Source organism: Procambarus clarkii, chromosome 33 (assembly GCF_040958095.1).
Source record: "Procambarus clarkii isolate CNS0578487 chromosome 33, FALCON_Pclarkii_2.0, whole genome shotgun sequence".
Classification (NCBI taxonomy): domain Eukaryota; kingdom Metazoa; phylum Arthropoda; class Malacostraca; order Decapoda; family Cambaridae; genus Procambarus; species Procambarus clarkii.
In genome coordinates this window covers 19428001-19451912 of record NC_091182.1, presented here as the reverse complement: position 1 = coordinate 19451912, position 23912 = coordinate 19428001, and the positions used below count along the sequence as shown (strand labels likewise).

The window sequence follows — 23912 nt, the reverse complement described above, 5'->3', positions numbered from 1 at the left end:
CTGGTCTAGCTTTGTCCGTCACATCCCACACTGCTGGTCCAGCTTTGTCCGTCACATCCCACACTGCTGGTCCAGCTTAGTCCGTCACATCCCACACTACTGGGGCAGCTTGGTCCGTCACATCCCACCCTACTAGTCCAGCTTGGTCGGTCACATCCCACACTACTGGTCCAGCAGGGTCCGTCACATCCCACACTACTGGTCTAGCTTTGTCCGTCACATCCCACACTACTGGTCCAGCTTGGTCCGTCACATCCTACACTACTGGTCCAGCTTTGTCCGTCACATCCCACGCTACTGGTCCAGCTTTGTCCGTCACATCCCACATTACTGGGGCAGCTTGGTCCGTCACATCCCCAACTACTGGTGCCGCTTGTTCCGTCACATAACTCACTAATGGTGCAGATTGGTCCGTCACATCCCACACTACTGGTGCAGCTTGGTCCGTCACATCCCACATTACTAGTGCAGCTTTTTCCAAACTCTCTTCCAGACTTCCAGACCAGCTTGGTCCATCCCTCCCACACTACTGGTCAGATTGATTGGTCCCCTCCCACAATACTGCTCCAGTTTGGTCCAGCACCTCCACCACTACCGTTCCAGCTTGGTCCGTTACTGGAGCAATGTTGTCCATGCCATCCTTCACTACTGGAGCAGTTTGGTCCATACCCTCCTACACTACTGGAACAGTTTTTTCCATGCCATTCTACATTCCTGGAGCAGTTTGTTCTACGCCTTTGTACACTAATTTAGCAAGTTGGTATGTTCCATTCTTCATTACTCGAGATGTTTGTCCCAAGCCATCGTACAATCCTGGTGTAGTTTGTTCCATGGCAATATTAACTACTGGAGTAGTTTGTTTCATGGCATTTAAAACTGCCTGAGCTGTTTCATAAATGTCATTCTACACTACTAGAGCAGTTTGGACTATGTCGTTCTACACAACAGGTGCAGTTTGGTCCAAGGAATTTGACACTACTGGAGCAGTTTGGTCCATGCCATCCTACAATACCGGAACAGTTTGGTTATTACCATTCTACACTTTTTGAGCAGTTTGGGTTATGCAGTCCTACACTTCTGGAACAGTTTTGTCCACGCAATTCTACACTACTGGAGCAGTTTAGTCTATGCCATTCTAAATTACTGGAGTAGATTAGTCCATGCCATTCTACAATACTAGAGCAGTTTTCTTCATACCCTAAATCACTGATGGATCAGTCCGGAACGTACCATCCTACTCTGTTTGGTCAATGTCTTTATACATACCTGGAGCAGTTTAATCCATGCTCACCATCCTATAATGCTGAATCAATTTGGGCTATGCCATCTTACACTAATGAATAAGTTTGGTCTAAGCGATTTTACACTTTTGGGGCAGTTTGAGTCATGCCATTGTACGCTTCTGGATCAGTTTGGTCCCAGCTATTCTTCACTACTGGATCAGTTTGGTCCCAGCTATTCTTCACTACTGGATCAGTTTGGTCCCAGCTATTCTTCACTACTGGAGCAGTTTGGTCCCTGCTATTCTTCACTACTGGAGAAGTTTGGTCCCAGCTATTCTTCACTACTGGAGCAGTTTGGTCCCTGCTATTCTTCACTACTGGAGAAGTTTGGTCCCAGCTATTCTTCACTACTGGAGCAGTTTGGTCCCAGCTATTCTTCACTACTGGAGAAGTTTGGTCCCAGCTATTCTTCACTACTGGAGCAGTTTGGTCCCAGCTATTCCTCAATACTGGAGCAGTTTGGTTCCTGCTATTCCTCACTACTAGAGCAGTTTGGTCCCAGCTATTCTTCACTACTGGAGCAGTTTGGTCCCTGCTATTCTTCGCTACGGGAGCAGTTTGGTCCCAGCTATTCCTCACTACTGGAGCAGTTTGGTCCCAGCTATTCCTCACTACTGGAGCAGTTTGGTCCCTGCTATTCTTCACTACTGGAGCAGTTTGGTCCCTGCTATTCTTCACTACTGGAGCAGTTTGGTCCCAGCTATTCCTCACTACTGGAGCAGTTTGGTCCCTGCTGTTCTTCACTACTGGAGCAGTTTGGTTCCTGCTATTCCTCACTACTAGAGCAGTTTGGTCCCAGCTATTCTTCACTACTGGAGCAGTTTGGTCCCAGCTATTCCTCACTACTGGAGAAGTTTGGTCCCAGCTATTCTTCACTACTGGAGCAGTTTGGTCCCAGCTATTCCTCACTACTGGAGCAGTTTCGTCCCTGCTATTCTTCACTACTGGAGAAGTTTGGTCCCAGCTATTCTTCACTACTGGAGCAGTTTGGTCCCAGCTATTCTTCACTACTGGAGAAGTTTGGTCCCAGCTATTCTTCACTACTGGAGCAGTTTGGTCCCAGCTATTCCTCACTACTGGAGCAGTTTGGTCCCTGCTGTTCTTCACTACTGGAGCAGTTTGGTTCCTGCTATTCCTCACTACTAGAGCAGTTTGGTCCCAGCTATTCTTCACTACTGGAGCAGTTTGGTCCCAGCTATTCCTCACTACTGGAGCAGTTTGGTCCCTGCTGTTCTTCACTACTGGAGCAGTTTGGTCCCAGCTATTCCTCACTACTGGAGCAGTTAGGTCCCTGCTGTTCTTCACTACTGGAGCAGTTTGGTCCCAGCTATTCTTCACTACTGGAGCAGTTTGGTCCCAGCTATTCCTCACTACTGGAGCAGTTTGGTCCCAGCTATTCCTCACTACTGGAGCAGTTAGGTCCCTGCTGTTCTTCACTACTGGAGCAGTTTGGTCCCAGCTATTCTTCACTACTGGAGCAGTTTGGTCCCAGCTATTCTTCACTACTGGAGCAGTTTGGTCCCAGCTATTCCTCACTACTGGAGCAGTTTGGTCCCTGCTGTTCTTCACTACTGGAGCAGTTTGGTCCCAGCTATTCTTCACTACTGGAGCAGTTTGGTCCCTGCTGTTCTTCACTACTGGAGCAGTTTGGTTCCTGCTATTCCTCACTACTAGAGCAGTTTGGTCCCTGCTATTCTTCAGTACTGGAGTTCCCCGCAGTACTGGAGTTCCCCGTGTTCCCCGCAGTTGACTTGCTGCGGGGAACACGGGCCACAGAGATAAGAGCCTCGTTGGACGTAGAATCTCTGTTTACCAACGTACCTGTGGATGAAACAATCGGGATGATAGCCGACAGAGTGTACCGTGATCCGGCCTGTACTCCTCTTGACATACCAGAAAACAGTTTAAGGAAACTACTCCAAGCTTGTACTAAAGAGGCACCCTTCTTGAGCCCAGATGGACACATGTATAAGCAAGTAGATGGGGTCGCCATGGGTTCTCCCCTAGGTGTCCTGTTTGCAAACTTCTACATGGGTACCATCGAGCAAAAAGTCTTAGTCGACATGAACTTGAAACCGGCCATATACTGCAGGTATGTTGACGACATTTTTACACAGGTACCTGATGTCAGACATCTGCAGGAGCTGAAGGAGGCATTTGAGCAGAATTCTGTGTTGCGTTTCACTTACGAGATGGAGAAGGATGGGAAGCTGCCCTTTCTAGATGTAACAGTCATGGAAAGGAGCGGAGTTTTCCATACTGCAGTCTACACTAAGGAAACAAACATAGGAATGTGCCTGAATGCCAACAGTGACTGCCCGGACAGGTACAAGAGGAGTGTTGATAATGCTTATGTCGACCGTGCCCTCAGCCACAGCTCAGAATGGAAGAAAGTCGACGAAGAACTCTGTAGGGTAAGGCAGGTCCTAGTCAACAACGGCTTTTCCAATGGTTTCGTCGAAGACATCATAAGAAGGAAAGTGAAACGCCATGCAACCTCTGAAGAGACAACTAACACAACACCTATACCCCCTATTAGACTATTTTACAGGAACTTCTTTTCCACAGCCCATAAAACGGAGGAAAGGGTCCTGAAAGATATTGTCAGTAGAAACGTTATCCCTACAGACAAAATTCAGAAGATACAACTGACGATTTACTATAAAACCAGAAAAACGGCCAGCCTACTCATGAGAAACTCTCCAGACACAAAGCAGAACGCTTTAAAAGAGACCAACGTCGTCTATGCCTTCAAATGCCCTCTTTGGGACTGTAAGCCTCAAAAAACCCAGTACATAGGCAAGACAACAACATCTCTTTCCAGGCGTTTAACGATGCATAAGCAACAGGGCTCCATTAAGGAACATATAATCTCTTCCCACAAACAAACCATCATCAGAGAAATCTTAGCAAACAACACAGAAATCATCGATAGATACAGCGATAGCAGGCGGCTTGACTGCGAGGCACTACACATCAAGAAGTCAACACCAGCAATCAACAGCCAATTAATGCACAACTATATTCTACCCACTTCAAGACTCCGCTTCAATATAGAAGCATCAAGAAATATGGACCAATAGGCTTTCTACAATTACTTCCATTCAATACCCATTCTTTCGTGTTCTGTCTTGTGTTTGAATTTAATACCCATTGTTTCGTGTTCTGTCTTGTGTTTGAATTTAATACCCATTCAATACCCATTGTTGAAAGTTTGTTTTCACCTCATCCACCTCACCTAAATGTAGATACAAACTCGAAGATGTGTAAGCTCTATTCAGTTTCAGTTGTGTGTTTGTAAACTAAAGTCTTTGAAAATGTAATAAGTTTTACGAAACGCGCTCAAGTGTCGCGTCAGACAAGAAATAATAATGAATTTTGGAAAATTGATCTTATATATAAAAATATGATATATATATATATATATATATATATATATATATATATATATATATATATATATATATATATATATATATATATATATATATATATATATGTCGTACCTAGTAGCCAGAACGCACTTCTGCGCCTACTATGCAAGGCCTGATTTGCCTAATAAGCCAAGTTTTCCTGAATTAATATATTTTCTCTAATTTTTTACTTATGAAATGATAAAGCTACCCATTTCGTTACATATGAGGTCAATTTTATTTTATTGGAGTTAAAATTAACGTAGATATATTGACGAACCTAACCAACCCTACCTAACCTAACCTAACCTATCTTTATAGGTTAGGTTAAGTTAGGTAGCCAAAAAAGTTAGGTTAGGTTAGGTTAGGTAAGTTAGGTAGTCGAAAAACAATTAATTCATGAAAACTTGGCTTAATAGGCAAATCGGGCCTTGCATAGTAGGCTGAGAAGTGCGTTCTGGCTACTAGGTAGGACATATACATATATATATATACATACATATATATACATACATATATATATATATATATATATATATATACATATACATATACATATATATGCATACATATATATATATATACATATACATATACATATACATATATATATATATATATATATACACATGTCGTACCTAATAGCCAGAACGCACTTCTCAGCCTACTATGCGAGGCCCGATTTGCCTAATAAGCCAAGTTTTCAGGAATTAATATATTTTCTCTAATTTTTTGCTTTTGAAATGATAAAGCTACCCATTTCATTATGTATGAGGTCAATTTTTTTTTATTGGAGTTAAAGTTGACGTAGATATATGACCGAACCTAACGAACCCTACCTAGGTTAGGTTAGGTTAGGTAGCCGAAAAAGTTAGGTTAGGTTAGGTTAGGTAGGTCAGGTAGTCGAAAAACAATTAATTCATTAAAACTTGGCTTATTAGGCAAATCGGGCCTTGCATAATAGGCTGAGAAGTGCGTTCTGGCTACTAGGTACAACATACATATATATACATACATATATTATATATATATATATATATATATATATATATATATATATATATATATATATATATATATATATATATATATATATAATGTCGTACCTAGTAGCCAGAACGCACTTCTCAGCCTACTATGCAAGGCCCGATTTGCCTAATAAGCCTATATATATATATATATATATATATATATATATATATATATATATATATATATATATATATATATATATATATATATATATAAAGTATCTACATGTTTTATTCACCATAACTGTACAAATAAGGTAGTATGGTGCTCCAACCCATTCTCGCACTTGCTAATAGTCAATATCTTGCTTATAAATCAGTGCATATGACATACTAATTTATTGTGAATATTTGTGTTTACCTTGAAAAGGTGAATAGAAAACCACAACCTAACCTAACCTTCTTAGTACGTTAAGATATTACAATTAGTACTGAACCTATACCTATATTGATATTACATTTTTATAAAAATAATAAGACAAAACTAAAATATTTAAATAAATTGTAAAGTAACTCAGGATATTGCCAAATTTTGTATAAAATATCTCATCTCTTTGTGTGTATTTTACCTTAATAAACTTATTTCAATTTCAATTTCTATTGTTTAATAAAACTGAGAGAAAAAGTTAGTGCCTTGAAAAAAAATAAGGCTTGGAATATGTCACATATCAACTTATTTATAAGTGAAATAGTGACTATAAGCAGTAAGTCATATATGTGCTGTCGTGTGGAAAAGCAGGTTGGGTGTCCAAAGCAACCCATTCTCGCACATGCTTATAATCAATATTTGGCTTATTGATAAGTGCATACTGTAGCATCTAATGCTGGGTAATTTAACTGAATTGCAGCTAAGTGTCGAGAAAATGCATCAGATACAACATTTTGCTTTCCTGGAATATATCCAAATGTGGGATTGAATTCTTGAATTGTGAGCAAATATCTAGCAAACTTTCCAACTGGATTCTTATTTTTGAACAAGAGAATTAATGGTTGGTGATCTGTAAGCACATGAACTGGGTAATTATAAATTGTATCCCTGAAATGTTTAAGTGCCCAGACAACTGCCAAGGAATCTCGTTCTGTTGCGCTATAATTTTTCTCTTCTTTAGATAATATACGGCAAGCATAAGCTATTGCGTGATCTTTGTGGCCTTCTGTTTGAAGCAATGCAGCACCTAAACCTATGTCACAAGCATCTGTAATCAACGTAAAAGGTTTAGAACAATCTGGGTACCTAAGGACAGGTGACGAAATCAAGGCTGCCTTGAGTTTTTTGAATGACTGATCCTGGGCCTCTCCCCAAACAAAGGGTTCATCTTTTCTTTGTAACTTGTAAAGTGGAGCGGCTATAATAGAGAATCCAGCAATAAATGAACGATAAAATCCTACAAGATCTGTGAACTGTCTTACGGCTTCTGTGGTACGAGGTGTTGGAAAATCACAGGCAGCAATAATTTTTTATTCATTCAATGTAATACCTGAAGGTGTAACTGTATGACCTAGGAAATTAATCTTCTCCTTTAAAAACGAACATTTTGCAAGTTTTATTTTTAAATTAGCTTCAGCAAGCTTTGCAAGTACTTTTTCAAGGTTTTGGAAATGAGTCTGAACATCTTGCGACATGATTATGAGATCATCAAGGTAAACTAGAAGAGTACTTCCTATCAATCTACGAAAGAGATTTGTCATGAGCCGTGAAAAGGTTATTGGACTACTCCGCAAACCAAATGGCATTCTTTTGAAATGAAAATGACCATTGGAACTACTAAAAGCTGTCAATTGTTTACTTTCCTCATCAAGGGGGATTTGCCAGAATCCCTGCAACAAATCTAACATTGAGAATACTTTATTTCGACCAATACTTTGCAACAAATCATTTAGAACTGGAAGTGGGAAACGATCAGGTATCGTTACTCTGTTAAGTTTCCGATAATCGATTACAGGTCTCCAAGTCCCATCTCGCTTCGTACAAGAGTCAATGGAGTGTTCCATGGCGAATTACTCGATTCAATTACATCACTCTATAACATTTCTACTATGAGTTTATCGGCTTCTTCGGCTTCCCCTGAGAATGGGGAAGACGGTAAGCTGGTACATAAATAGGCATAGTTCCTTGTTCAAGGGGAATTTTATGTGTAATAAGAGGAGTGAGACCTAACTTTTCTCCTGGTAGAGCAACAAAGGCTCTATTCCTGTTCAAAATTTCCAAAAGCTGAGCCACAGAGTCAGGAAAATCAGTAGGACTGAGATGTTGCGCTTGCACCTCTGGCTGAGATCCCTGTTCTCCTGGTGTGAGAGTACAAACAGTATGATCCATGGAGACATCATCCACAACTCGCACCTGTAACGAGTAATGAGCAAAATCTACAACATGGGTGCTAGACTGGAGATGGATGTCGGCATTACTAGTGTTTGCAGTATACAATGTAACAGTACCATCCTGTACTATGTGCCAGGAGGGTTCAACAAACGTCCCATTCACTTTACATGTTTCACTTTCCGCAATCACATCCGACAACTCAGGTACTCCCTGAACCTTAACTCTTATTCTGGTGAGAGAATGTGAGTGCAGCACAGTGTCAGTAGCCCTGGAACCACTGACTTCAGAGATTGAAGCTGCCAGGCGAGCGAGACAACGAGAATCCATTAGGGCATCCCCTTCCAGAAAGTCCCGATACTCACTCTCCTTAACAATTGCACAACTACAATGGTTCATTCGAGTGCCTGTTTTCTCGGGTATGCTACCACGACAAGGATCTGACAAACCTATGCTAGCAAGGCGGGTGTCAACAAAATTAATGTAGTCTGATTGGAGGTTGAACTCATGGCCCTGTCGATACATGCTACACAAGAGTATGACGTGGTCTTTGATACTAATGTTCCAACGATGGGGAAACAATGCAATATTTATTTGTTTATTTATTTACTTATATACAAGAAGGTACATTAGGTTGTGAGAATACATAGCATAGTACAACATTTACACTCTTGTAAAGCCACTAGTACGCGCAGCGTTTCGGCAGAAACCTATTTTCATCATATTTTCATCAATCATGGTGTACAGACCTAAGAGAATGTCTCCAGGAAAAGGGATAACGTCAACAACTAAACATGTTATAGACAATGTGACATCATTTAACTTAAGTGGGAGGTCAATTTCACCCTGAACTTTTACTTTATTTCCTGAAATACCACTTAGAAAAGTAATGGGTGACTGTTTTAAAGTAGTAGGGTGCTTACTTTCAATGTCTCTAAGAGCTGAGGGCTTGACAATATTAATTTTTGCACCTGAGTCAAGAAAAACTTTTAAAACTCTACCATGGACAATGGCTGAGACAAGGGGACCATCACTTGAGACTGGACAAGTTACTACTTGTGACTTATGTTGTCTGGGATATCTGCGTCTTGTCTGGGTCAAATTCACCGTGGTTCCGTCAACATCTACAACTGGTCTAGAGTCAGTGTGCTCCTCTGTCAAGTGTCCAAATCTATTTTGGGTAGCTACTGAATACACAGGGAGAGCACTAGGACTGGCTAGCTTCAAATAGTGGATGGCCTTGGGGTTTCCCGACGACATGGAGTGAACATTCTGAATTCCAGCATTCCGTGACCAAGTATTATAATTCGAAGTTGCATTATAGCTGGGCCGGGAGTTGTAATTACGCGAGTTCTGATAATGTCTTGGACGCTGTGCGCCTCGCCAAGACTGGCCGTGGAAGTTACGAGGTGGAGATGCCCTTTGCCTAGCTCTACAATCCGCAGTGTGGTGACCAACTTGTTTATGGTACTTGCAATATGGGAACCTAGAATGATTAGATTGACGAGGGGACCAAGAGAATTGTCTAGGGGGTGATGATCTAGGGGCGGACCAACAGTCCCTTGTGAGGTGGTTACTCTTACCATAATGCCAACATGAGGGAGTGGATGGTTGTGGACTATGGCGTCTCGGCAACTTATGAGGAGGCGAATTTGACTGGGGGCTACGACCATGGGTACGGTTCTGCGACCAAGAGTTTTGAGAGTTTGTGGGAGGATGCTGAGAGCTTGTTACTACATTTACTGTATCAGAGGGTGGCATCAGTTGGGCACTTCGAGGAGCTAGTTTATAGGCGGCATTGTTAATAGCCTCAAACACTTCACCAATTTCACGTTTAACTCCAAAATTTTGTTGCTCAATGATCGGTTTAGTGTTGCTCAATGACGGGACCTCGTAGCCTGGTGGATAGCGCGCAGGACTCGTAATTCTGTGGCGCGGGTTCGATTCCCGCACGAGGCAGAAACAAATGGGGAAAGTTTCTTTCACCCTGAATGCCCCTGTTACCTAGCAGTAAATAGGTACCTGGGAGTTAGTCAGCTGTCACGGGCTGCTTCCTGGGGGTGGAGGCCTGGTCGAAGACCGGGCCGTGGGTACACTAAAAAAAGCCCAGAAATCATCTCAAGATAACCTCAAGATATTATGCTCGGAGGCAAAATGCATTAAGTTCCAAATGCTATCATCTTGGCCATAGCCTCTGGGGACAGATTATTGTCTTTATCTACCCAAGACGAACTAATCCTAGCAGACACTAAGGCGTACAGATACTGATCGAGATGGCTAGTAAACACATTAAACGATTCCCCAGGCTGCATGGTGGCATTGGCAATTTTTTTGACTAACCAATACGGGTCGAGGTCTCCTTTGTTAACAAAGCGACGGCGAAAGAAATCCTTAAATTCAGACCAAGACTGGAGGCTAACAATGGCTTTCTCATCAACAGCAAAACGTGCATCACCTTTGGCTGTGTCCACAGCTGACCGTGCAATTGCCAAGTATTCAGCATCAGTAGGCTTGGAAAAACGTGCAACTGTTTTCGCTTCAACCTTACTAAACCATGACTCTAATAAGCGGGATTCATCAGCAAAAAGAGGAATAGCCATTTCCTGAGCTGACCTCTGGACATTGGGACGAGCAACTGTTCCTGTTGAGTCTGAAGGGGTTTCAACAGTGGTAGGCATTGTCACAGCCGTGGAAATAATGTTTGAACGCAGATTATAATTAAGTGCACCAGGCATCAGAAATGGTATAAACAAAAATAAACACTAAAAAAAAATATAAACTTGGCTAAAGTAAGAAAATGGCAGAAATAAAGTTGTTAAATTGGGCTAGGCAACAAATAATTAAGAACAAGCAAAATTGTGAATTAAATTAGGAATCTCTTATGTAAATGGCTGGAATTAGAAGCATGTAAATTAATTAAACCAGGCTAAGCACAGCAATTTAGAATAAAAAAAACTGGAAAGTGCAATTGCAAAATTTTATTAAAATGATTCAACACAACAAGTGGCAATGCAAGAAATATGGATGTAGCACAAACTGGACACATATGTGTATATAGCTGCTATGGTAAAAATTATAATATGAAATGTTGAAGGAATAAATTTCAATTTTAGGTCTGGAGGAATTAAAAAGAATTATATTGTACAAATCCTTAACTGCTACTAAAACAAGAATTTCTTACTTCTCTTGACTTTGAATTTGCTAATAACACTATCAACACAATTAATGCACAATGAAATTACTGTGAGAAGCAGGAATGTTGAAATCACTCAGGGAAACTGTGGGAGTGGAGTACTGAACCAGCTCCAATATTTAACAAGTCACTGAATGGTTAATTCATAAGATATTGTGGATATATTTACGTTAAACCTTTTTAAAACATAGCACACGATATCTTAGCTCTTAATTACTTAACTCAGGGCTGCAGGATTTGCAATATAACAGTGGCCAACACGAAAAAACGGCGACAAGGCGTGTGAAGAGGCACATGCACGGTTTGTTTACAATCTGGTGCGATTGCAGCGCTCCTAGCTGCAGTGGCGCGAAGCTCGGGAGACCCCACACTAGAATGATGTTGGGAGCGCGAAGATAAACTCTGAGACGACGATATTGTGTCGATGGCGGTGGAGGAAGCACGATTTGCTAGGCAGGAGTTCACAGCAAAATGATGTAGCAGGGGCCTGACACGGTGGTGAAAGGAGGCAATGTGGCGCTGCGGCGTCTTGACTGGGAGCTGGCGACGCTAGTCAGACGGTTGTAGTCTTTTTTTCGGCAATTGTTTCTCAATAAATTGTACAACACAGCTGCAGAGCAGTTGAAGCTGTAGAAGATGATTGCAATAGCTGGAACGGTACAGGCAACACACAAAGCTTGTTGATGTGGGCTTGGGTGGTGGTGGTGGGTGCAGGTTCCCATGTGGCGCGAGATTCAAAAATGGCTGGCGTGGGAATCTTCCTTTCTCTTCACTGATGAATTAGCATTCTCACAGGAAAATATTGACCCTTACTTCTGAGACGTTGACCTGGAGTAGTGGTTGATGGCAGGACCCCGGTCTGGCACATTATTTGATGCGTGGGTGGCAGGATGGCGGCAGTGGCGGTGGTGGCGACTGGAACATGTGGCGATGTGGGTACTTGAATTTTCGCTTCCAGAAAAAAAATTCTGGATCCCACTGCTGCTACCAGTATTCGTTGCCTTGTTGGGTTGAATGTTATACACAGTAGGCACTTATGTAGTTTTATTGATTAAGACAACAAGGTGTATAACTGGTTCTGAAAGGACCTCGGTGGCATTCAATAATGGCTTACATGTGAAATTTGCATAATAAACATTAAAAGAAGATCAGGTGTGCATAATACTAACACCTCGGTATATGCACCACAAAAAAATAGATCATAATAGGTGAAAATCATGGTAACAATGCTTTAATTAAACCAGAGTATTAAGAACATGTGTATGTCTACTTATCAGATATGAACAATACTACTCAAGGTATTGCCTAAACAAAATTATTAACATGTGTTAATGGCATGTGCTTGAAACAATACAAAATTAAACAATTATTACATTAATGGAACAAAGTTCTGACCTAACAACCACAAATGAATTTTAAGATTAGGTAATGAGGATTTTTTTTTTTTTTTTTTTTGTTAATGTACAATATATTTACAAGATCAATTTACAATATATTTACAAGCTATATACAAGACCTGGATCAAGAAGACTAACATCTGAGTGATAGCAATCAGGATTCACTGGCCTCAATGTGGTTGCTAGAACATTAATGAACTCTTATGGCAAGCACTGTAAAAATACAAATGGTAGTAGACTTAACAATGGCATCTAATTTATAACACAAAATAAAGTTGAGAAAAAGTTCATTATACTATATATATAATGGTAATAATAAGACACATGTGGTGGAAATACTGCAAATGAATTTTGCAAAACAAAACAGAATAACTGCAGAGTGCACTCAATTATAAATTCTGCGGATATCTATACCTAGCTCATCCAGAGCACTATACAACTCTGGCTCTGACTGAAGGTCAGGAACAGATGAAACTGCATGTGACAAACTATCATCTTGAGAGATAACCACAGCCTACTCGCCTGTGATTGGTTATGTCTCAACCGCCATATAATTTGAGTATAACATTTACCGATTGCTTTGAAATTTTAACACAACGTTGCATTGGAATAGGCGAGCTTTTTTATATACCTACTATATACATGCCTCACCTGTGACTGGTAAAAACATGGTTTTTTTTTTAAACAGCGCCATCTGTTGAATGTAGGAGCAACACAAGCTGTACAAAATATGTTACGATTCAATTTCAATGTTTCCTATTGCATTGATAAATGGAATTTTCATAGATTTTGATTTATTTTCATTTCGATTTAATTATTTTGTGTGACATTGCATTGGAATTGAGCTGTGTTGTTTACCATACCGTTTATTTCGTGTGTATAGTTTATTTGTTTCTTTTTTCATTGTTTTTCTTTTTGTTTTTTAACTGTTCTTATTATTTTTCAGTGAAATTAGGGGAGAAATTGAGCTGAGTCGATTGATCTGCGTTTGAATTGAAATATTTCGTAAGTATTTTTTGTTTTTGTTTTGAAAATATGAAAATGGACAACACGTTTATTTCACAGCTGCAAATGTGCAACAAACAGCTATGAATCCACCGGCTACAGCGTTAACTGCTTTCTTCACGTTATGTCAAAATGACGTGTTTGCGAAAACAATGCTGTATTCGGAAGTACCTACGTATTACACATGGAATGCCAGTAGAAAATCATTTGAACGACGCAAACGAGGAGACCGAGTCGACGGACAACTTGGCATATTCAAATAAACTACGATAGGCAGACTGTACACCGTACAACCTAATCAGGATGAATGCTTCTTTCTTCACATGCTGTTGGTAAATGTGCTCGGTCCAACGTCTTTCCAGCCATTGAGATTTGTCAACGGCGTAACATGCCACTTCCCGTAGTGCATGTCAGGCTTTGAATTTATTGGAGAACGATCGGCACTGGGATGTATGCATTAATGACGCGTCCAACACGTCACATCCAAATCAAATTCGTGCATTGTTTGCAATCATATTGGCCACCGGCTCTTCGTTATCTCCAACAGAGTTATGGGATAATTATAAATCGCACATGGCTGAAGATATTATCCGTCGAATACGCAAAGAAAATTCAAATACGAACACAGATTTTACAGCAAAAATCTTCAACGAAGCGTTGATAATGATTGAAGACTTGTGCTTAGAAATCGTGAACAAAGTTCTCAATCAATTGGAAATGCCATCATCGAAACGACCTGCTGCTGCTCTGTTCGACGTAGAATTACGTTGTGAACAAAATTACAACACGGGTGATCTGTTGTCGTATGTGCAATTAAATATTCTTAGGCTAACGCTTGAGCGAAAAAGCATTAACAATTAAAATAATTCAAACTTTCAATAACGGTCTTCGAGAAATCTTTTTAGATACGCCAGGAGGAACTGGTAAAACCTTCGTAATTAGATTGATTCTGGCAGCATATCAATCCCAAAATGGCCTAACCTTTGGTCTTGCGTCGTACGGAATTGCTGCGACATTGCTACCAGGTGGAAGAACTGCTACTTCTACTTTGAAATCGCCATTGACCATGCAATTCAGTGAAACTCCGACGTGCAACATTTCCAATGCATCCAGCATGGGAAAAGTATTGTAGAAATGCAAACTTATTGTTTTAGATGAATGCACAATGCCCGACAAAAATCTTTCGAAGCTTTTGATCGATCATTGCAAGATTTGCGTGGAAACATCAGACCATTTGGGAACGCATTAATATTGCTTGCAGGATATTTCAGGCAACATTACCTGTAATTCCTCGATCGACACCAGCAGACGAAATAAATGCTTGCCTGAAATACTCTACTTTGTGGCGCCACCTAAAGATATTTTAAACTAACTACAAATATGCGTGTAGTTATGTAGCTACTGCAAAACGATCCATCAGCTGAGATATTCTCACATCAATTTTTAGAAATTGGGAACGTAAACGGGCCGGTTGATCTGACCTCAGGACGAATTTCATTGCCTCATAACTTCTGCAATTTAGTGACGTCAAAAGAAGAATTGATTGAAAAAGTTTTTCCCAATATTGAAACCAATTATAAGAATCACGATTGGCTGAGTGAACGAGCTATTCTTGTGGCCAAGAACAAGACATCTACAACCTTAACAATATTATTCAGTCTAACATGCAAAGCGAGGCAGTCACATACATGTCCGTCGACACTGTTGAGGAAGCAGATGAAGCAGTTAATTATCCAACAGAATTTTTTAATTCACTCGATCTGCCTGGGATACCATCACACGTATGCCAATTGAAAATAGGCTTCCCAGTTATCACGTTGCGAAATATCAACCAGCCAAAACTTTGCAACACCATGCGCCTTGCAGCAAAAAAAATTAATCAGCGAAGTCGAAGAAGCAACAATCTAACAGGACCTTTCAAAGGGAAAGATGTCTTCATTCCTCGCATTCCTATGATTCCAACAGATATGCCATTTCAATTGAAGAGATTGTAATTTCCAATTCGATTGGCGTTTACAATCACCATCAACAAAGCTCAGGGCCAATCTTTAGAATTGTGCAGTTTATATCTAGACACGGATTACTTCTCACATGGACAATTATATGTTGCGTGTTCTAGAGTCGGCAAACCAGACAATCTCTATATCTCCACAGACAATGGAACAACAAAAAATATTGTATACCCACAAGCATTGTGAAATTAAACATATTAGAAACGTGTGCTTTCTCTTTTCTTGCTTTCCCATTTAACCAGACTGAGCCACAGCAACGCGTGGCGGGTGCTGCTAGTTGTTTAATAAAACTGAAAAGGAAATTCCTAATATTAAAACTGGTGCATGGCAAATCGGTAGGAAGAGATTATACCTTGAAAACAAAATATAACTTGGAATATACCCCATATGTACGTATTAATATGCCAAATATTGACTATAAGCAATATGTCATATATGTACTGTCTTTGTTGCCCAAAGAGCATAGTGGCCTCCACTACATAGCATGACATGTCAGGCAGACGACGCCACCGTCCTCACCAAAATGGGTTCTTCCAACATACACCTATTGTTGTTATTACACTCTATACACACGTTATATATAAATATCTACATTTGTGTTCACCATAGCGAACTACTAAGCTGATATGGTGAGTTCAGACAATAAAAGGTGGCCACACAGAGTCAGAAGACGACGCCACCTCCATCCCTTCACTCAGCATTACTCCTCGACCATCTTATATATCATCTTACCATAGAGCACAGCACTAATTATCACCACAATCCTGCTATTATCATAATCATGGTCATTTTTATAACAATCAGGGGTCTTCTCTAATACTATAATCACTAAACAATAGGAGGTTCATATATATATTGTTACATATTTTGGCGATGCCGTGTTCACAAGCTGAACAACAGTGCTGTTAACTCATGCTGCATGGGCCAGCCTTGGATGCTCACTCATTATTGAGGCTCTCACACCCACGCATGTTACCAACGATATTTTTCCAAGATGGAGTCTGTTTACTATCGGTTATGGCTGGACTATAGCTGCCCCTATTACTCGCGGGGCTTTTAAAATCATGTTCTAGACCCTTAATCGTATATGTACGACGTGCGCCATTCAGTGACAATTACTCCCATCGTATATGTATTGCGCCGTTTGAGGGTTAAGGCAGAACAGTGCAGTGGTTAACTCTGAGGAAACTACTATCACAAGTCTATAAGCCATTCGACCTCTTGGGACTATTAATTTAGCCTCATATTAATAAAGGGTAAGTTGATTATGCAAGAATGCTAGCAAGCCAAAATTGGATGGAATGATTCACTAACCACTGCCTTACAAGAAAAGTCGCAACAACTTACCACGGATCTAAGTTTCCTAGAATCCCTATAATTTCCTCGAAATACCATAAAGGCTATCCAGCGTATTAAGCTACTTGTGTTTTGTGATGCCTCAGGAAAAGTATATGGCACTGTGGCTTATTCAGTGAGCAGGTAAGTCTGCTTACATCCCAAGCTAGAGTGGCATCATTAAAGAAGCGGTCGTTGATTGGCTCATTATTTGACAATTTTTTTAAGTAACATCCACTTTGAAGAAAGAGTGGTATGGTCAGATAATGCGGCAGTACTGCTGTGTGAGAAATAACAGTAGTAATAATACTTATGTAAGAAATTCCATTACGGAAATACGATAGTTGTCAGTAGGGTACAAACTGAGATATGTACCCACCAAAGAGAATCGAGTTGACTGCAGAGTCAATCCAGAATCCAGGCCTCCAGAGGCCTGACTTTATGGCAATTAACAAAAACTGAGATGTGGTTTCAATGGACCTCAGTGGCCAGTCAGTGACCAGTCATAAACAAAAGCCACAAGTCATTGTGACCAATGTCACTGCTCCCACTGAGAAACCAGAACCACCTCGGACATAGATAATTGATCCTAATCGATACTCTGAACTTAACAAACTATTAGGTTTCACACAAAGGGTTTTTTATTTCCTAAAGAAAATAGGAATCAAATATCAATTCCCTAGTTTCTTAAAGTACTGGGTCAAAGGGCCCAAACCTATACGAATGGGATGAATTTTGAGGACGTCCCTAAGAAACTTGAAAATGATCTGGGTCTCTGCCAAAATAGACCTGCAGGTAAAAAATCCAATGTTTCTTCCCCGTCACCACAGAGTAAGCAGGCTAATTGTGTTACACATTCACAAACACTGCAGTCTACGTGTTGGGATACTAGATACCCTGACCGACCTAAGACAAAAGTTTTGGTTTCCTCATGGTCGCCAGACTGTAAAGTCCATAAACAAATCCTGTGTAATCTGCCGGAGGTACGACGCTCGGGTGTGTCCTTTTCCATGACCACCACCACTCTCTAAGGAATGAGTTGCTCACCGTTGTCCTTTTGAGACCACTGGTATACATTACACAGGTGCGCTAACACTAACAGGCACTAAGGACAAAGTTCCAGTGAAGGCGTACATCTGCCTATTCACATGTGCCACAACAAGGGAAGTACATCTAGAAGTGACTCCCGACATAAGTGCTGTGGCATGCATACAGGCTTTAGGCAAGTTTGCTGCCCGTCGATCCTGCCCCACATTGATGATCTCAGACAATTGGTCCAACTTAGTGGCAGGGGAAGCATTTCTGAGGGACGTCTGGAACCATCCATCGGTACACACCGCTTTGAATCAACGGCTGTGCCACTAGAATTTTATACCCCCCCCCCTCTTCCAGAGCACCGTGGCACAGAGGTTTCTATGAACAAATGGTGGGCACAATGAAACGCTGTCTAAGGAAAACTCTCCGCTGTCAAAAGATTGACTTACAGGAGCTACAAACCCTTGTCTCTGAAATCGAATCTCAGGTCAATAACAGACCACTGCCTACCTCTCTGACGATCTCTCGCAACGTGAGCCACTAGGTCCTTCTCATCTGATGAACGGGGGACTTTTTAACCCTCTTAACCAGAAAATCCTTCATATGTCAGAGAGAGAGAGAGTGTGACTTGGTTCAGAACTATAAACATGTCATGAATAATAAGTTGGTGGAATGACGTTTGGACTCGAGAATACCTAACTGCTCTGAGGGGGTATCATTACGGGGCAAACAGTCACTACATCAAAATTAACTTAAACCCTGGTGACATTGTTCTGGTAGACAATGACGGACCACGATAATTAAACTTTAACCCAGAGGATTTAATGTGATCAATTATTACAGTCAAATATGTTTCTGGGATTACAGTGCGACCAGAGACATTGTTTGCAGTGACTTGTAGCTTGTTTAGGATACTGGTCATTTATTAGCCACTGAGGCCCTTGGAAGACATCTCGGCTAATAATAATTGTATCAAAATCAGTCGTCGAAGTTTTATATAGTCAGCTATGCTCCATTGTATTTATTTGCTGAAGTGTATTTTTTCTGATAAAATTTGTAATTTAATTTCATTTAATTGATTCAGAGGATTGAATGTACTTAATTTTAAAAATCAAGTATGGCTCTAAGACTGCAGTGGGATCAGTGACATTGGTTGACGTGACTTGTAGCTGTTTAGGCTTCTGTTCAATGATTTGCCACTAAAGTCTCTAAAGCTCATATTCAGCTTTAAATGGCAATATCAAGAACAACCTCTGTTGATATAGTCAGTTGTTTCTCCTACTATTTTATACTGGAGTTTTATAATCCGCTGACCATTTTAAATTTCTATTTGAATGATTTATTTCCAAGCAATGGCTTCCTCAGATTTAATACTGAGCCTATGAGTAACTTGCCTCCTGCAGAATTTAACATGTTTATTTCCTGATATTTTGTTGAGCTAATGATGAATTTGTAATATTAATTTCCATCTACAAGGATTCCTATGTCGGTGAGGTGATCAGACGTAATTTTATCTACCAATTTAATTCCCCCTTTTCTTAGGAATATGGGAGTAGCTCCTAGACCTTGTACGTGTAGGTCCATTGGAATTTTGTCCACACCGATGGGGAATACTTGACAGACGTACAGACGTATTAGGTCCTTACAGAAGTAAGGAGCCAATGTCAGGGGTTCCAGTCTTGAAGCCTCAATAAAGGTGCCTGTGTCAGGGTTTCCAGTCCTGTAGCCTCGGCGAAGGTTCCAGGGACAGAGTGTTCAGTCATGTTGCCTCAGCAAAGTTGCCTGTGTCTGAGTGTCCACTCCTGAAGCCACAACGAAGTTACCAGTGTCAGTGTGTCTCGTCGGGAAACCTCAGTGAAGGTGACAGTGGGTGTGTATAGAGTCTTGTAGCCTCAAGGAAGGAGCCAGTGTCAGCGAGTCCAGTCTTTTAGCCTCAACGAAGATTCCAGTGTCAGGTTGTCCAATCTTGTACCCTCAGCGAAGGAGCCAGTGTCAGGTTGTCCAGTCTTGTAGCCTTAACGATGGTGCCAGGGTCAGGGTGTCCGATCTTGTAGCCTCATCGAGGGAACAAGTGTCTGGAAGTCCAGTCTTGTAGCCTCAACAAAATTGCCAGAGTAAGTTTGTACAGTCTTAAACCTCAGCAAAGGTGCGTGTGTTAGGGTGTCCAGTCTTGTAGCCTCAGCGAAAAGTTCAGTGACAGGATGTTCAGTCATATAGCCAAAAGCGAAGGTGTCAGTGTTTGGGTGTCCAGTATTATAGCCTCAGTGAAGGTGCCAGTGTCAGGGTGTCCAGTCTTGTAGACTCAGCGAAGATTTTCACTGTTCGGTTGTTCAGTCGTGTAGTCTCAGCGAAGGTGCCAGATTCTGGATGTCCAGTCCTGTAATACCTGCGAAGGTGCTTGTGTAAGGTTGTACAGTCTTAAAGCCTGAACACAGAAGCCAGTATCAGTCTTGTAGCCTCAGCGAAAGTACCAGTGTAGAGGTGCCCAGTCTTATAGCCTCAGCGAGGGTACCAGTGTCAGGGTGTACAGTCATGAAGCCTCAACGACGTTGCCAGTGTCAGGTTATCCAGTCTTGTTACCTCAGCGAAGGTTCAGTGTCAGTGTCCAGTGGTGAAGCCTCAGTGAAGGTGCCAGTGTCAGGGTGTCCAGTCTTGTAGCCTCAGTGAATGTTCCAGTGTCAGGGTGTCCTGTCATGTAAGCTCAACAAAGGAGCCAGTGTCTGGAAGTGCAGTCTATCAGCCTTAACGATAGTACCTTTGTCAGGGTTCCAGTCATGAAGCCTCAGCTAACGTGCCGGTGTCTGCGTGTCCAGTCTCATAGCCTCAGCGACGGAGCAAGTGTCAGGGTCTCCAGTCTTGGTGCCTCACGAAACGAGGCAAGGAATGGGTGTCCAGTATTGTTGCCACAGCGAAGGTGCCAGTGTCAGGTTGTCAAGGCTTGTGGCCTTTGCAAAGGTTCCATTGTCTGGTTGTCCAGGTTTGTAGCCTCCTCGAAGGTGCCAGTGTATGGGTATTCAGTCCTTTACCAACAAGGAAAGTGTCAGTGTCAAGATATCCAGTCGTGTAGCCTCCGTGAAAGAGCCAGTGTCATGGTGTCCAGCCTTGAAGCCTCAGCGATGGTTCCAGTGAATGGGTGTCCAGTCTTGAAGTTTCAGTGAAGGTTCTACTGTCAGGATGTCCAGTCTTGTAGTCTCAGAAAAAGTTACACTTTATGGGTGTACAGTCCTGTGACCCAAGCGAAGGTTTCAGTGTCAGGGAGTCCACTCTTTTAGCCTCAGCGAGGAGGCTTGCAGCCTCCTCGAAGTTGCCAGTATCTGGGTGTCCAGTTCTGTAGCCTCAGCGAAGGTGCCAGTGTTGCGGTGTACAGTCTTGTAGCCTCATCGCAGGTAGCAGTTCCTGGGTGTCAAGCCTTTTAGCCTCAGCGAAGGTTCGAATATCAGGGTGTCCAGTCTTGCAGACTCTACGAAGGTGCCAGTGTCTGGGTGTCCAGTCTTGTTTCCTCAACGAATGAGCCTGTGTCATTGTGTATAGTCTTGTGGACTCAGCGACGGTTTTTCTGTCAGGGTGTGAAGTCTTGTAGTCTCAGCTAAAATGCCAGTATCTGGGTGACAAGTCCTGTAGACCAAGCAAAGGTGACAATGTCAGGATATCCAGTTTTGTAGCCTCAGCAAAGGTGCCAGTAGCTTAGTGTCCATTCCTGAAGCCTCCGCAAAGGTGCCAGTGGTTGGGTGTCCAGTCTTGTAGCCTCAGCGAGGGTGCTAGTTGCAGAGTGTCTAGTCCTGTAGCCTCAACTACTGAACCAGTGTCATGGTGTCCAGTCATGTAGCCTTAACGAAGGTTCCAGTGTCTGGTGTTCCAGGCTTGTAGCCTCCACGAATGTGCCAGTGTTTGATTCTCCAGTCCTGTAGCCTCAGCGAAGGTGCCGGTGTCTGGGTGTCCAGTCTTGTAGCCTCAGCAAAGGTTCTAGTGTCTAAGTGTCTAGTATTGTAGCCTCAATGATGGTGCCATTGTCAGGATGTCTAGTCTTGTATACTCAGCGAAGAGTCCAGTGTCTGGGTGTCAAGTCATGTAGCTTCAGCGAAAGCTTCCTGTGTCTTGTGTCCGGACTTTTAGCCTCAGCTAAGGTTCTACTGTCAGGGTGTCCAGCCTTGTACCCTCAGCGAAGTTGCATGTGTCTTTGTGTCCACTCCTATAGCCCCAGCGAAGATACCAGTGTCAGGATGTCCCGTCTTGTAGCCTCAGCGAAGGTTCCAATGAATGTGTGTCCAGTTTTTAGTCTCAGCAAAGGTGTCAGTGTCAGATTGTCGATTCTTGTTGCCGCAACGAAGGAGCCAGTGTCAGTTTGTCGAGTCTTGTAGCCTTTGCGAAAACTCCAGTGACATGGTGTCCAATCTTGAAGATGAAGCAAAGGAATCAGTGTCTGGTTGTCCAGTCACGTTACCTCAGCGAAGGTGCAAGTGTCAGGGTGTCCAATAGTGAAGCCTCAGCGAAGGTGCCAGTGTAAGATTATCCAGGCTTGTTGCCTCAGCGAAGGTGACAGTGTCAAGGTGTCCAGTCGTGAAGCCTCAGCGAAGGTGCTATTGTCAAAGAGTCAAGTCTTGTTGCCTCATCGAATGTACTAGTATCAGGGTGTCCAGTCTTGTAGCATCAACGAAGGAGCCAGTGGTTTCGTGTCCACTCTTGTAGCCTCAGCAAAGATTCTAGTGTCAGGGTGTTCAGTCGTGAAGCCTCAAAAAAGATGCCAGTGTCAGGGTGTTCAGTCTTGAAGCCTCATGTAAGAAGACAAGGAATGGGTGTCCAGTGTTGTAGCCTCAGCGAAGTTGCCAGTATCAGGATGGCTCAGTCTTGTAGCCTCAGCGATGATTCCAGTGACAGGGTGTTCAGTCTTGCAGCCTCAACGAACGCACCAGTGTACGGGTGTTCAGACTTGTAGCCTCAGCAAACGTGCCAATGTCTGGGTGTCCATTATTGTAGCCTCAACGATTGAACAAATGTCAAAGTGTCTGGTGTCTGGGTTTCCAATCTTGTAGTCTCAGCGAAGGTGCCAGTGTCTGAGTATCAAATCGTGTAGCCAGAACGAAGGAGCCAATATCTTGGTGTCCACTCTTGTAGCCTCAGCAAAATATCAAGTGTCAGGTTGTTCGGTCTTGTAGCTTCAATGAAGGTGCCAGTGTCTGGGTATCCAATCGAGAAGCCTCAGCGATGGAGCTAGTATCTGGGTGTCCAGTATTGAAACCTCAGCAAAGGTGTCTATGTCAGGTTCTTCAGTCTTTTAGCCTCAACGAAGGTGCCAGTGTCATTGTGTAAAGTCTTGAAGGCTCAGCGGAGCTGCCAGCGATACGAAGTCCAGTCTTTTAGCATCATCGAAAGTGCCTGTGTCAGGTTGTCCGGTCTTGTAGCCTCAGCGAATGTTCCATTGACTGGGTGTTCAATCTTGAAGCCTCAGCGAAGGTACCAGTGTCAGGGTCTCCATTCTTGTAGCCTTAGAAAAGTAGACTAGGAATGGGTATCCAGTATTGTAGCCTCAGCGATGGAGGCAGTGTTAGGTTGTCAGGGCTTGTAACCTCATCGAAGGTGCCCGTTTCTGGGTGTCCAGTAGTGTAGCCTCGGTAAAGGTGTCATTGACTGAGTGTCCAGTCTTGTAACCTCAACGAAGTAGTAAGTGTCTGGGTGTCAAATCTTGTAGCCTAAATGAAGGAGCCTTGGTAGTTTGTTCACTCTTGTAGCCTCAACGAAGGTGGCAGTATGTGGGTGTACAGTCTTCTAGCCTCACCGAAGGCGGTAGTGTCAGGGTGTACAGTCTTGTAGCCTTAACTACGGTGCCAGTGTCAGGGTGTCCAGTCAAGTAGCTTTTGCGGAAAAGAATTTGTGAACTTCTCGGATGTTAAGAA

General features: G+C 42.2%; 1 protein-coding gene across 1 annotated transcript; it reads right to left on the bottom strand.

Annotated features, from left to right (window-relative positions):
* Window positions 1-1361: 1361 nt before the first annotated feature.
* On the bottom strand, window positions 1362-12105 carry LOC123765363 (uncharacterized). The gene is made up of 4 exons (XM_069335337.1): window positions 12051-12105; window positions 10385-10604; window positions 8410-8570; window positions 1362-3037 (listed from the first exon to the last, which is right to left on the bottom strand). Exons 1-4 carry the CDS (start codon window positions 12103-12105, stop codon window positions 1362-1364), a joined length of 2112 nt encoding a protein of 703 aa, XP_069191438.1.
* Window positions 12106-23912: the final 11807 nt, after the last annotated feature.